General features: G+C 40.3%; 1 protein-coding gene across 1 annotated transcript in view; it reads right to left on the bottom strand.

The window, feature by feature from the left end:
• PLCXD3 (phosphatidylinositol specific phospholipase C X domain containing 3) overlaps positions 1-12,439 on the bottom strand; it is a 74,705-nt gene that overhangs the window by 22,454 nt on the left and 39,812 nt on the right. Inside the window, exon 2 of the mRNA XM_063423213.1 lies at positions 4,239-4,947. Within this exon, the coding sequence (XP_063279283.1) occupies positions 4,239-4,947 (709 nt within the window). The remainder of the gene's footprint in view (positions 1-4,238; positions 4,948-12,439) is intronic.

Genomic DNA, 12,439 nt, shown 5'->3' on the forward strand with positions numbered 1-12,439 from the left:
GCATCAATCAGCATGAAGTGTGGATTAAAATATGATCAATTCCCACTCTTCCTGCCACATAGAAACTCAGAAATTCAGTTGACGGAGGTGTGGCACCATCACAAAAAATCCCACTTCTTGCAACTTTAGGAATCATTTTTCATACAATATCCATCTATTCTCTAGCTAAATCTGACTCTGCTTAGTTCATGACTGTACACAGAGATGGATTTTCTCTTGACAGTTTCTGTGGCCTACTTACTACCCCTTCTGTTAATAGTGTGGATTGGATGCTTTGCCTTCACTTCAAAGGTTCATTCTCATGTGCAGGGTTTTTTTTTTTTTTTTTTTTTTTTTTTTTTTTTTTTTAATTTGGTTTGGTTGCTAAGGAGGAAGCTTTAGCATGGTAGGCAAGGATTTAGTCATATGAGAGCCACAGGGAACATTATCCTTAGAGATTAATTTGGAAATCAAGTGACAATTGGTGGGGTATATGTTTACTTTCTATTTTTTGAAAGCTTTACAAGTACCACAGGATTTTTGCATCCACTGAAGGAGATCTATTCTCTGCTATATTAATAAATGACAGAGACAACAAAGAGAGTATCATGCTCGTCTCAAGTGTCATAGATAAAATTAGTAATTTCATTGCAAATCAGAAAGGAAACTAGATTATTAGGAACAGCTCTACACTAATCAAAAGGGTGTCTCACAACCACCTTTCAGATATACTGAAGGCAGCTGCCTCACTGTGAAGTTAATTCAATGAGCACAGCAAATGTAATTCATTTGGCATATACTGTTTGCTAATCAAAGAGAATTTCTTGGCATCTAAACTGTGTGTATGACAGAATGTTAAGCCTGGAAACACATTGATAGTCCTCAAAGGTTTTCATCCAAGAAACATAATGTGCACATATGCAAGAGATTCTCCTCATTCAAGAAGTGAAGGTGAAATCTGTGTTACCTAATTTTGTTACACTAAACTGTGGTCCTAGGAACATCTCACAAGAAATGGCTTTGCCCTCTTGTATTTGTGCAGGACAGAATGCTGCACAACTTTTATTTTCTCCTTCTTTCTAATTATCGTACCACAGAACACTACCTGTGATAACAGCAAAGCCTGTGAGCAAATATTATCAGCAGAAAACTCCTGGTACATCTTCACTGAATAGAGTCTTAGGAGCATGAAAATGTTTTGGGGTTTGGTTGGGGCTTTTTAATTGAGGTTATTTTGAGCCTCAATTTGAGCTTGCACATCTTTACTCTAGGGAACAGGTTAAGGAATAACATCCCTTCTCCTTCTGAAATATATTGCCCTGGAAGTCTGAGCTACTGCAGCGTGTGTGGACCTCCACCACCACAGGCAGTAATGATGAAAGGGCATTAAACCAACCATCCTGGATACAGAGGGAGATTTCACTGTGCTCTTTCCCAACATCAGCTGCAAAATAGCAGAATGGTGTCCGGATGGGATAGCTGCATGCAGTCTGCTCACAGATATCCTGGTCCAATGGATGCTGTGACTGAGGGAAACCATGCTCTTCCTCTAAGGCAGCCACTGCTCTTCAAATCACGAACAATTTCATGACTAACAAACAACTTCAGAGATCAAAACCTGGTATGTTTTTCTGCATCTGAGAGGAACTTAGATTTGCCCTATTTTCAAAACTAAGTCAATATATAAAAGGCCACTGTAAATGTGGAGAAACAAAACAAAAGAAATTATTACAGGTTTTATTTGAAAATGCCAAAGGAACATTTCTTAAATGTAATAATTTAGGAAAAAAACCCCACAATCCAACCCAACCCAAACAACAACCCCCTCACACCAGAATTATTTGAAAAATTCAACCTTATTCATTTGCATTCAGATCTTTTAAAGTTCAATGGGAGGGACGAACCCCATCCAAGTATGGTTACAAAACTGCTTCCAAAAGCAAGATAACTGCATTCTTAATGTAAGGCTCTTCACCAGCATTTCTTAATAAGGAGAAAACAGTATAATATATAAGTCTATGCAGTAACTGGCAACAAAAGCACATATGCTATCTACTTGGACACAAAGGGGGAATTTCATCTGGGTATTTATTCTGAAAAGGACAAAATTATATTTTTACTGAGTGATGGTTCGAAGTGGCAAACACAACTCAGCTGGAATGTACATCTTGATACCTTTTGTATGAATTACATATTTTTAAGCCACTGAAACATTAAGACAGTGAGATAGAAGACAACTGTGCAAATTCCACTGTGTAAATTGTACTTCATCTTTTAATTGCTTGCCTATTTATTTTTAACAGAATCATTGTAAAATGAGGAACAGTTCTGCATATATTTGATGTTTCCTTTTAGAGCAGGTAATTCAAAATACAGGCTGAGTTTCTATCTACATTATCATAAATTCCAAGCCTGTTTCTTCCTACAGTGTATTTTTGTATTAAAAATAAAAAATTCAAAATGAGATGCCACACTTGGAAGAATAAATATTAGCCTTGGAGATTATTTTGAAGGTCTGTTTCTCTCATAATGGCTAAAAGAAGTATGCAAAAAAGGAAACAACTCTTGACGCAGCAGACGTGACTACACACTTGGGGATCATGTGAAAAAATCTCAGTTGAAATCTGGCAAAACAACACTTCCAGGTTTTTTGGCCCAATTATTTATTGATTTTGAAGGTAGTTACAATTTCAAGATTTGCGGTTGGGAAAGGCGTACTAAGACTTCAATTGCTCTGGACATTCAAAGCTCAGTCAAACATATTCAGCATCTATTTCAAGTCTTTGTTTTACAAACAGCTTCTGAAAATCACATTATAAGCCAAAGCTGAAGAAAATGGGGTTTGATGGCTATTTTATTGATACAAAAAGCTTTAAGAACAATCTGTTAGTTTCCTGATTGTGCTACTTCATGTTCTAACAAACGCTCAGGAAGATGTTTACCAGAGGGAAAAAATCCCTTAACAACAAGGTGTTTATTGATAAAATCCATCAACAAAGCAGTGTTTTAGTATATAGAAGTGCTCTTCAGGCTCAGGAGAGAGGGAGACTCCCCGGTCCGATGGAGCCCATAAAACACAGTCGAAGGATTTACCACCAGCTACAAGTGCAGTCGCACAAGCACTTCTAAATCACATTCTACTGCTCATAAAACCTTCCAGGTCAGTGTTTTACTGTCAGGTAAAGTTTTTACCTATTTTTTTCAAGTTAACAGCTGCTTTGGAAAGCTGCTGTAAAAACAGCTCAACCTTTCACAAATATGAGGCATGTTTGCAGACATTGCATCTTTCATCTCATAGAAGGGAATATGCTCCCAACAGACCTTCCTGTCACAGGCAGAGAGTAAAACTCTAGCAGGCCACTGACCACCATTGTAAATTTTTTTTCACACTCTGCAACTATTCTTTATTTTTAAGGAGAAAAAGAAAATAGCTCCTGTGTCTTGGCATTAAATTTCAGTTTTCCTACCAAGCTGTCAAGAACATAATCACATATATATGTCTGTAAACTCAGAATTGGCTGTGATTTATCAAAGTCAGAATGGTATAAATAATCACATCTTGCACAGGTGGCATTTTTTGTAATGTAACAACTAATGGCCTGTCAACAAAGTATTCCATGTACAGAACCTATACAATGGTCTGCCATCTCTTTCCTGTATGATAAATGAATAAAGACTTTAAGGAGTCAAATTCTCTCTAATGGTATCCTGCTGTCTTTGACACAATGTGTGATGGTACAGAGGCAGAGAAACTATGCATCTTTGAGGTGTGCAAAGGCAAATTCTGCACCATCAGGCTTTGCTGATGAGATAGGACAAAAAATTTTTTTATCCGCTATCTGAAGACTGATACACAAACAAAAACTTAAATTATCCGGGTCATATAGATAGTTTCGTCTAGATCATACAGATAAGATTTTCCATTAAGCAAATCCTAGATACAGTATTCAGTTCTTATGGTAAGAAACTGCATTTGGAAAACAAAATAAATTAGCAAAACCTGCATTAAGACAAAAGAGAAGGTTAAGCCAATCCTCTAATATCTCATTATGCTTCAGTGGCAGGTTTTCTTTCAAGATGCAAAAGCTTGTCCTTCAGTGTGTTTTTCTTTAAATAATTTAGGATTATGCCAAATTCTGACTAGCCCACTGTAGCATGGAAGAAATGCATCTACTAGGGTGTCTTTAAAAGGATTTGGAAAAACAGCACTACCAACACACATTCAGCACAGTCAGCATACCTTACCAGCCACAACTCACCTTTCTGTGATTGTTTCTCTGAGACCACTTGCAACCCCTTTCACCACCGTACTAGCCTTTGGTGTCAGCACTACTTGAGATATGAAAAAAGAGCCTTTCTTTCTTCTCTCAGTGATTGACGCCTGCAGGAACTGAATCAACTTTTCTGTATCTGTTGTGTTTGCCCAGGGAGCTGGCATCATCTGGCCTGGCCACAGAAAGGCAACCTCAACAGCCACTGGACTGTGGTAGAACACCAGCACTTGGTGTTCCTTTTCCCACAGGTACTGCAGGCTGACTTCATGGGCAAATATAGCAGGACACATTTTGTTTCCATATGTGTCTTTGAGCATCTGGACAAGCTTTTCATGATGGCATTTCTGCATCCCGTAGAAATGATTGAAGTCCAAGAAGACCACTTCTTTTGGGTGCTCAGTGAGAAACGCATTGATCTCCTCCAGACCCTCCTTGACTTTGGCACTGAATAAACCATGAGCGAAGTAGAGTTCATTGTCTGGGTCTCTGGGCTTGGTGGAAATTCTGAGATCAAAATACCGTATACCTGCCCCCAGCTGGCTGGTGAAGTTCATGGTCTGTGTAGCCAACCACTTCCTCATCAGCTTTTTGGCCACAGTCCCAAAAACTGACACAAAATTCTGGACCGTCTCTGGCTGTTCAGGCCCAACTGGAGAGGCTTCATCAATGTAGAAGCTAAAAGAGTCATGAGACCCTAAAAACACATGAGAGAAAAATTATCAGTATGGTATACTCATATATTAAAAGCCTTTAGTGGCTTTGTCTCAATGAAAATAATTTTCTGACCAGTACCAAAACCCACCAATCACCTCCCCCGCCCTTTCCCTCAACAACAGTACACTTGTCTGGCAGCATTTGCCCCAACAACACCTTACTGGAAATTGAAAGAAAGTCCGTTTCTCTGCTTGTCTGGATGCTCAGTCACTCTCTTCCAGCTCTTACCTATGCCTTTTAGGCTCAATGAACCCAGGGATCCCTGAACATCAAACCAATTCTAGTGGCAAAGCTAGTCACACAATAAATCCCTTGAGCCAAGGAGGAGAGTTTGGCCCTGCACACTGAATCCTGCACTGTCTAGTTTGTAGAACCAAAGAAAAAAACCAAAACAAACCAACATCCTTCCACACACATCTTTATAGCCAGAAAAAATAGGAGTAGGAAAAATGTCAGGGAACATAACCTTTCTGATCTTTATTTCAAGCCTCATCTGGTCAACCACAAGATTACTGAATGCTGTTTTCCTTCTTAAATTTATTTCTAGAATTCTTTACTTTCCTTTGTTAAATAAGTACAACAATAGAGCCAAGAATAGTATTGCATTTCACTGATAAAATTCAGAAACTCTGCTGCATGCTCTTCACAGGAATGGGATGTAAAACTTAACATGTGTATGTAAAGGAGTTACCATTTTCTACAACACAGATTTGAATACAAATGTGATTGGCACTTTGCTATACAAAATTCTCAAGGTATGTCCATTTGTAAAACCCCACGATCTCAAAACAAAAGCTACAATTAACAATGCTCAGCACTCAGACATTGTCATGAAAACAGTTTTATGGAGAGATGAGCTCACCCTAGGAGATGCTTATCACCTTTGTCAACCATTACCCTGCTGAATACATGGTGTTTGCACCAGGCAGTTTACACAGAAACACTGTCCAGCTGCTGGCAGAGACACACTCCTGCTATTCCAGCCTTAGATGCTTCTGGTTAGACTCGCAGCAAGCAAGCAGGTCTGCTGCTCAGTCTGAAACACACTGCTTGCAAAACTTCTTCAAGGTCAGCAGGACTTGTATTCTGGAAATGGACTGCAGTACTAGGTGCTCAGAGATCCAAATCCTACATCAAAATGAGCTCAGAGCACTAGTCTTGCCTGTCACCAATGCTTTTGCAGGTCTTTTTAAAATTACTTTCCAAAGCACGCATGCTGTAGCAAGTAAGTATCACATTAATGAAATTCTGCTAGTCAGTCATTTCTGAGAGCGATGCTACTTACCTGAACTGGAATAAACCCTATAAACTGAAGCAGCAGCTAAAACATTTTCTTCTTTAACAATAAGTGGAGTCATGACAAATCATCTTATACTCTGGCTTGGACTTGGCTTTGTTTAATCTGAGAAATGTCTTTAAATTTTGTACACACTTGCTTCTCATGGTTGATTCTTTGAACTGCATTTGGCTTTAAATATTAGCTAACTTTTCCATTTTGATGAAGCTTTCTACTGCTAAGTGTTGAAGTGATAATATATTTCTTGCAGAACCTGATTAGATCACGCAGTATCTGGTTACACATTGATATCCTTGGGGACTAGATCTGCATACAGAATTCTAATGGTAAAACAAATTATTAGAGCAGTGACCTGTGCATCAACAGTATTACAGGGAAAATCAATGAGATGCATTAAATGTTCTCCTCAGTGTAACCTGCTCTAATCTAGAAATCAAAGCAAATCTCATCTTGTTTAAAACAAGGCATAGCTACTGATATTAGGAAGGAATGGATTTTGCACCCACCCCCCCTCCTTTATCCATTGAAGTCCATTTTATTTTTGTAGAGGTTTAGGCCAGATTAAGCACCTGCGTAAACATGATCAGCTGATTAAAGCAGTAGGCTCAAAATGGTATTACAACTAATTAAACCATTTGTCTTTTATCTTCTGATTTGCACACACAGACAACTTGAAGTTGCAGAAAAAGTAGTAGCTAAACTTGACCCCAGCACTGCCAGTAGCCAAATACTGGTTTAAACTACTTCTCAAAACTTAGTCAAGAAGGGCAGAACAACCTGTCAAAAGGTAGCTTTTAGTTACTGATAATGAAAAACACAGAGGGGGCTGTGGGGGGGTGTGTGTTTGTGTGTGTAAACACCACAGTTAGAAACACCTGAACACTGCAAATAGGATACGTCAGAAAAATATTTTTTCCTCTTTAAAGTCTTTGTGCACATATTTGAGCCTAAAAATAGATATTCCTGTGTGGATGATAATGAGAAAACTGCACAATGCTCTGAGAATTTACATCTTTTGTAATGCAAACAAGGAAGCCATACAGCATAATACCAAAAGGAAATAAGGCTTAACTTGGTTGACATGAAATCAAGCAGAGGTCAGCTGTTCAAAAGTATGTAAAGATCCCTCCTGAACAAAAAATACAGAAAATATTTTGTCTTTCCACATGTATAATTAGAACAGGTCAATTAAATAATTATTTCCATCCTGCACTCATCTACCTTTCCTTTGTCTTAATCTTGTAGGAAACAGAAATTCAAAATCCTTACACTTAGCAGAGCAAATTAGGATATGATCTTTTCTACTATCATGCCCAAAATCATTATATTTCTGGTAACAAGAGAATCCTGTACAAACATGCTTTTGGCAACTATGTTTCCTTTCAAAACTTTCTTTTGTGCATGCAGACATTCCCCTCCTACATTTTCACTGGAAAGTGTTCTTGCAGATTCTTTATCACCAAACCTCAGCCTCCATGCAGAGAGGATGCAAGTTTCATTTAGGAATACAAATGCAATGATGCCTGCAATCTTTGGAAGGTGGCAGTGCTTCCACATCATCTATCTCTGTTAAGGTAGGTCTGTACCACAGAGACTTCACAGTCTGAGACCTGAAGAAGCAAAGAGGGGAAATGACTCATCCCAAGTCATTCAGGGAGCACAAGATTATGTTCCTCTCGTGTGCAAACAAGATTTCTTGCTAGTTTACTAAGACCCTAAAATTTTCTTAAAATACTGCACACTGTTTTCCCACTATTTGAACAACCCAACATATCACTGATCCAAGAAGGATGAAGGCTCATGGATCCACATGATGGGGGTAGCAAACAAGGGGTTAACATGGTGTGCACATCTATAGGCTGCCAGTCGAGAAGAGAAAGTGGTCAAAGCCTTTAAACAACAGGAAGAAACTTTATAATTACATGTTTTCATGAGGGAATTTTGAGACATTTGCTAGCAGAGCAGAGCAGCAGAATGCAGGAAATCCAGAGAGCATCAGAGACTTTTTTTCTGCAGGTACTCCTTTAAGTGGTAGAGTTGTACTGCTGGATGTTGTATGAATTAAGGAAGAAATGGATAGGGACATAACGGCTGATGACAGCCTTACACTGAGTGACTATGAGGAGAAATAAGAATTTGAAATACTCAGGAAAGCAATGAAGGCAAAAAGTAAAAAAAAGATCCTGGATTTCAGAGCAACTGTCTCGGCTTGTTCAGGAAATTGGTAAGTGGTAGCCTGGAAGAACTCAATTACCTTAAATGCCAAGAGACTCAGGAGAAAGGGCTGAACTTGAAAAGCAACTTCTCTAAAGCACATGAACAGAGTGTGAAGAAACAAGGAGGCAAAGCAGGAGCCAAGTTTGGCTGAAGGGGTAACTTCTGAGTGGCATCCAACTTAAAAAGCCTTACAGAAGGTTTTAGCAAGGATGCCTTTCCCATCCCTTGCAGGTTTCCCTTCCCAGCTGTGTCCTTCCTAACTCCCTCTGTGCCTTCGTCCTCTGTTCCTCCTTGGCAACAGACAGCTTCTCCTGATATATCAGCAGCAAAAGAAAGCATGGAGAAAGCTGGTCCACTACAGAACAGGGCAGACCTCCTGAAGGATGGGATGCCATCCAGAGGGACCTGGACAAGCTCAAGAAGTGGACCATGGGAATCTGATGTGGTTTAACAAGGCCAGGTGCTGCTGCTGCAGCTGGGCAGGAACAACCTCTGGTATCAGCCCAGGCTGAGCATGAACAGACCCAGAGCAGCCCTGCCCAGGAGGACTTGGGGGTGCTGCTGGGTGAGGGGCTGGACATGCCCCGGCCATGGCACTCACAGCCCAGAGAGCCAAACATGTCCTGGGCTGCAGCCAGAGCCCCGTGGGCAGCAGGGGAGGGAGGGGATTCTGCCCCTCTGCTCTGCTCTGCTGAGACCCAGCTGGAGCTCTGCATCCAGAGCTGGGGTCCCTGCACAGGAGGGACAGGGACCTGCTGGAGCAAGTCCAGAGCAGCACCTTTGATCACAAAGATGATGAAAGGGCTGGAACACTTCTCTTTTGAGGACAGGCTGAGAAAGCTGGGGTTGTTAAGCTTGGAGAAGAGAAAGCTGCTTAATAGCAGCTTTCCAGTACCTAAAGGGGTCTTATTTAGAAGAGAGAAGCAAGTTTTCACATGGACAGACATAGGACAAGAAGGAACAGTTTTAAAAGAAAAGAGGAGAAATTTAGATTAGATATCAAGAAGAGGGCCGTGTTACTCAGAGGGCAGTGAGGCACTGAATCAGGTTGCCCAAGGAAATTGTGGATACCCCATCTCTGAAAGTGTTCAAGGCCAAGTGCTGGATGGCATTTGTAATCTGTTTTACTGAAACATACCTGAAACATAAGGTACCTGACCTTGGCATAAGGTGTTGGAACAAATGATCTTTAAGATCCTTTCCAACTCAAAGCATTCCATTATTCCATAAGAAATTATCAAGAGACACCTAAAATGTCTACACTAGCCAGGATTCAAAGAACAGAAGTGGCTAGTTTCAGACACTAAATTTTCACAAACTAGATATTAAAGAATAAATTGTACAGTATCACTTAGATTGCTAGAAAACACCTGCTAGTATTTTCACTAGGGAGAACTGTCTACTGTTTTCTTTACTGGATTCCTGTAATAGGGCAATTGGGAATATTTAACCCACTACAGCTCACTATGGACATATCTTTGGCTTCCCTGGAGGGCTACCTCTCCCCCCCCGCCCCATTTAAAAAGTAATTGGTCTTGGTGCTGAAAGAAGTCCCTATGGGAGAATGCATTTTAATTCAGAATTGTTTCTTCAGTCTCCTGAAGATTTACTCAGAGGCATGGTAAATCTACTATTTTTGGTGACTAAGCTTAAATATATCACTCACAAAGTTCACAAGTGTAGCTGAACTTTGCTATGCCTTCCCTTGCTTCCCTGTTGGCTCTGGCCACCCCTTGGCAAATACAGCCTTGTAAACAGCACCTAGAGTTGAACAGTGCTGACCAATATGCTCTCGATGGCAGCAATCCCACCCTGAAGATCCACAGGTATCAGAAAAAACACACAAATAGAAGAAACGGTTCACAGGTTTTAGCATGTTTTGTGCTCTTCCTCTTCTTCCATGGATCTCTTGTCTCTGTGCTAGGAGTTATCCAATAGCTGTTGGAAGTGGAATGTTTTACTAGTACTTTAGATGTCATTAAAAGCTTTACCTGCTGTCTTTCTGTATTTAGGAGATGTCATCCCTTTGTGACTATTGCTCAAATGTTATGTGCCATGCCACATAATTTCTTTAAAAACATCCTTATCAGTGAAGGCTCTGTGGTGACTGACAGCAGGTAAAATGTTTCTTGGATGATGTAGAGAATAGGTAGGACAAAGTTCATGACTTCTGGTACACAGTTCAATGTAGATGTTCTTGCAATCTCATTTGGTCTGTTCTCCCTGTCTTTTTTGACCTTAAAAATCAATCAGTCAAGGGGGAAGCCCTATGAATCGTCAGCTACTTGCACTGCCACTTCAAGGAACGGCAAAGTCTAGTCATGCACACTAGAGTTAATTGTGTTTTGCCTTCTTTTTGACATGGCTGAGCGCTGTTCTCTTCATCAAAGCCACAGCACATCTCAGGAAGCCAAAAGGTGCTGCCAAGTGCAGTGCAATTCAGACTTAACAGTCCAGCTCCCTTTGCATGCAAATTGCTTGGGTGATATCAGCTTTGTTTGATAAAAACACTACACAGGAAAACAAAACCAAAACTGTGAGAAAAAGAGAGATTATGGAATGTCCAGTGTCCAAGTGTCCTCCAGGTAACTGCCTCACTTTCCAATTATTCTTCCAGTGTTTGTCACCAGCTGTGTGCCCCTGACCCCAGCTGAAGGTCACAGGGCTTAGTCACATATTCACACTCAGGAGTCCACAATCTAAAGGCATGGGAAGAGATGTACACACAGGTTGAGCGAAAATTCAGATACTGATCAAGTCCTGAGAACACTTGCATGGCATTAAAAATTGGCATACATGTACATGTTATATATATATATAAATATATATATATATATATATATGCGTGCTGATATACTCCAAGAAATTGCACTCTTCTTCTACTTGTATCTCATTCTGCCTTGAAGACATTGGTTACAATGTGTGAAACAACGAGCAAAGGAAATGTTTGCTTCCTTCTTGCCCCATAATTTCCCAGAACTGATAACCTCCCTCCTCCTCCTGCATCTTCTCTCCACCACCAGGTGAGTTCTGGACCAATCATTGGAATTGCACATAAATGTAACTTGGACCCTGGTCCTGTGCCTGGGAATAAAGCATTGGGAGTCTGGACTGTGCTGGTTTATTGAGACTGTCCTGCAGAAAAAAGGGACAGTCTGAGAAACTAGCAGGAGCGCAGTAATCACCATGCAAACATTTTAACATAGTTTGTTTGCAAGTGTGAGCAGAACCATTTTGTATTATATTTTGCCAACCTCAGCCTGGGTTTCTAATGCTGCTTCCACCATGGGTGAAACTCAGCATTTCCCAGCCAAAACATCCCAGCTGGAGCCCCTCAATCCACATCAAATGTCCAAGCACAACTTCAATAGACTCACCAGCTACTGGACTGATCTGGGACACAGTCTAGAACTGCAGTACGAAGTAATAAAAAGCCAGCACAAAGGAATCTGCTTCTTGTTCAGTGTAATACAGGACAGAGAGATTATTTTCAGAGATTCACAGAACAGCTGAGTTTGGAAGAGACCTCTGAAAATCCATCTGGTCCAATTCTCCCTTCTCCAGAGTGGAAAAAAAAAATTATGCAGAGTAGACAACAGATCATTGAAGACTTCTCCAAAACACCTCGCTGAAACAGCTTCTTAGCCAGGAAGAAGGCAGAACTTGTAGGCCATCAGTCCGGAAATGGCATTACATATCAAATGATCAACTTTCAGAACTGAATGACTTCATTCTGTCCTCCCTATTAAAAAATGAAATTTTCATGCAACAAGAGAAGATTTTAAACAATTACTTGCTCTTGTTCCTCTTACATGTCCCTATTCCCTGTGAAACACTCTTGAGAATCATTTTGATTTGTACTTTTGAACATGGCTGTAATTGCTTCCGTGGGGAGCCTACTAGTGTTGATATTGCCAGTACTCCATGACCATGATGAATTGCTCTTCATTCAGGCCAA

The sequence above is a fragment of the Prinia subflava genome, chromosome Z (genome assembly GCF_021018805.1).
Source record: "Prinia subflava isolate CZ2003 ecotype Zambia chromosome Z, Cam_Psub_1.2, whole genome shotgun sequence".
NCBI lineage: Eukaryota > Metazoa > Chordata > Aves > Passeriformes > Cisticolidae > Prinia > Prinia subflava.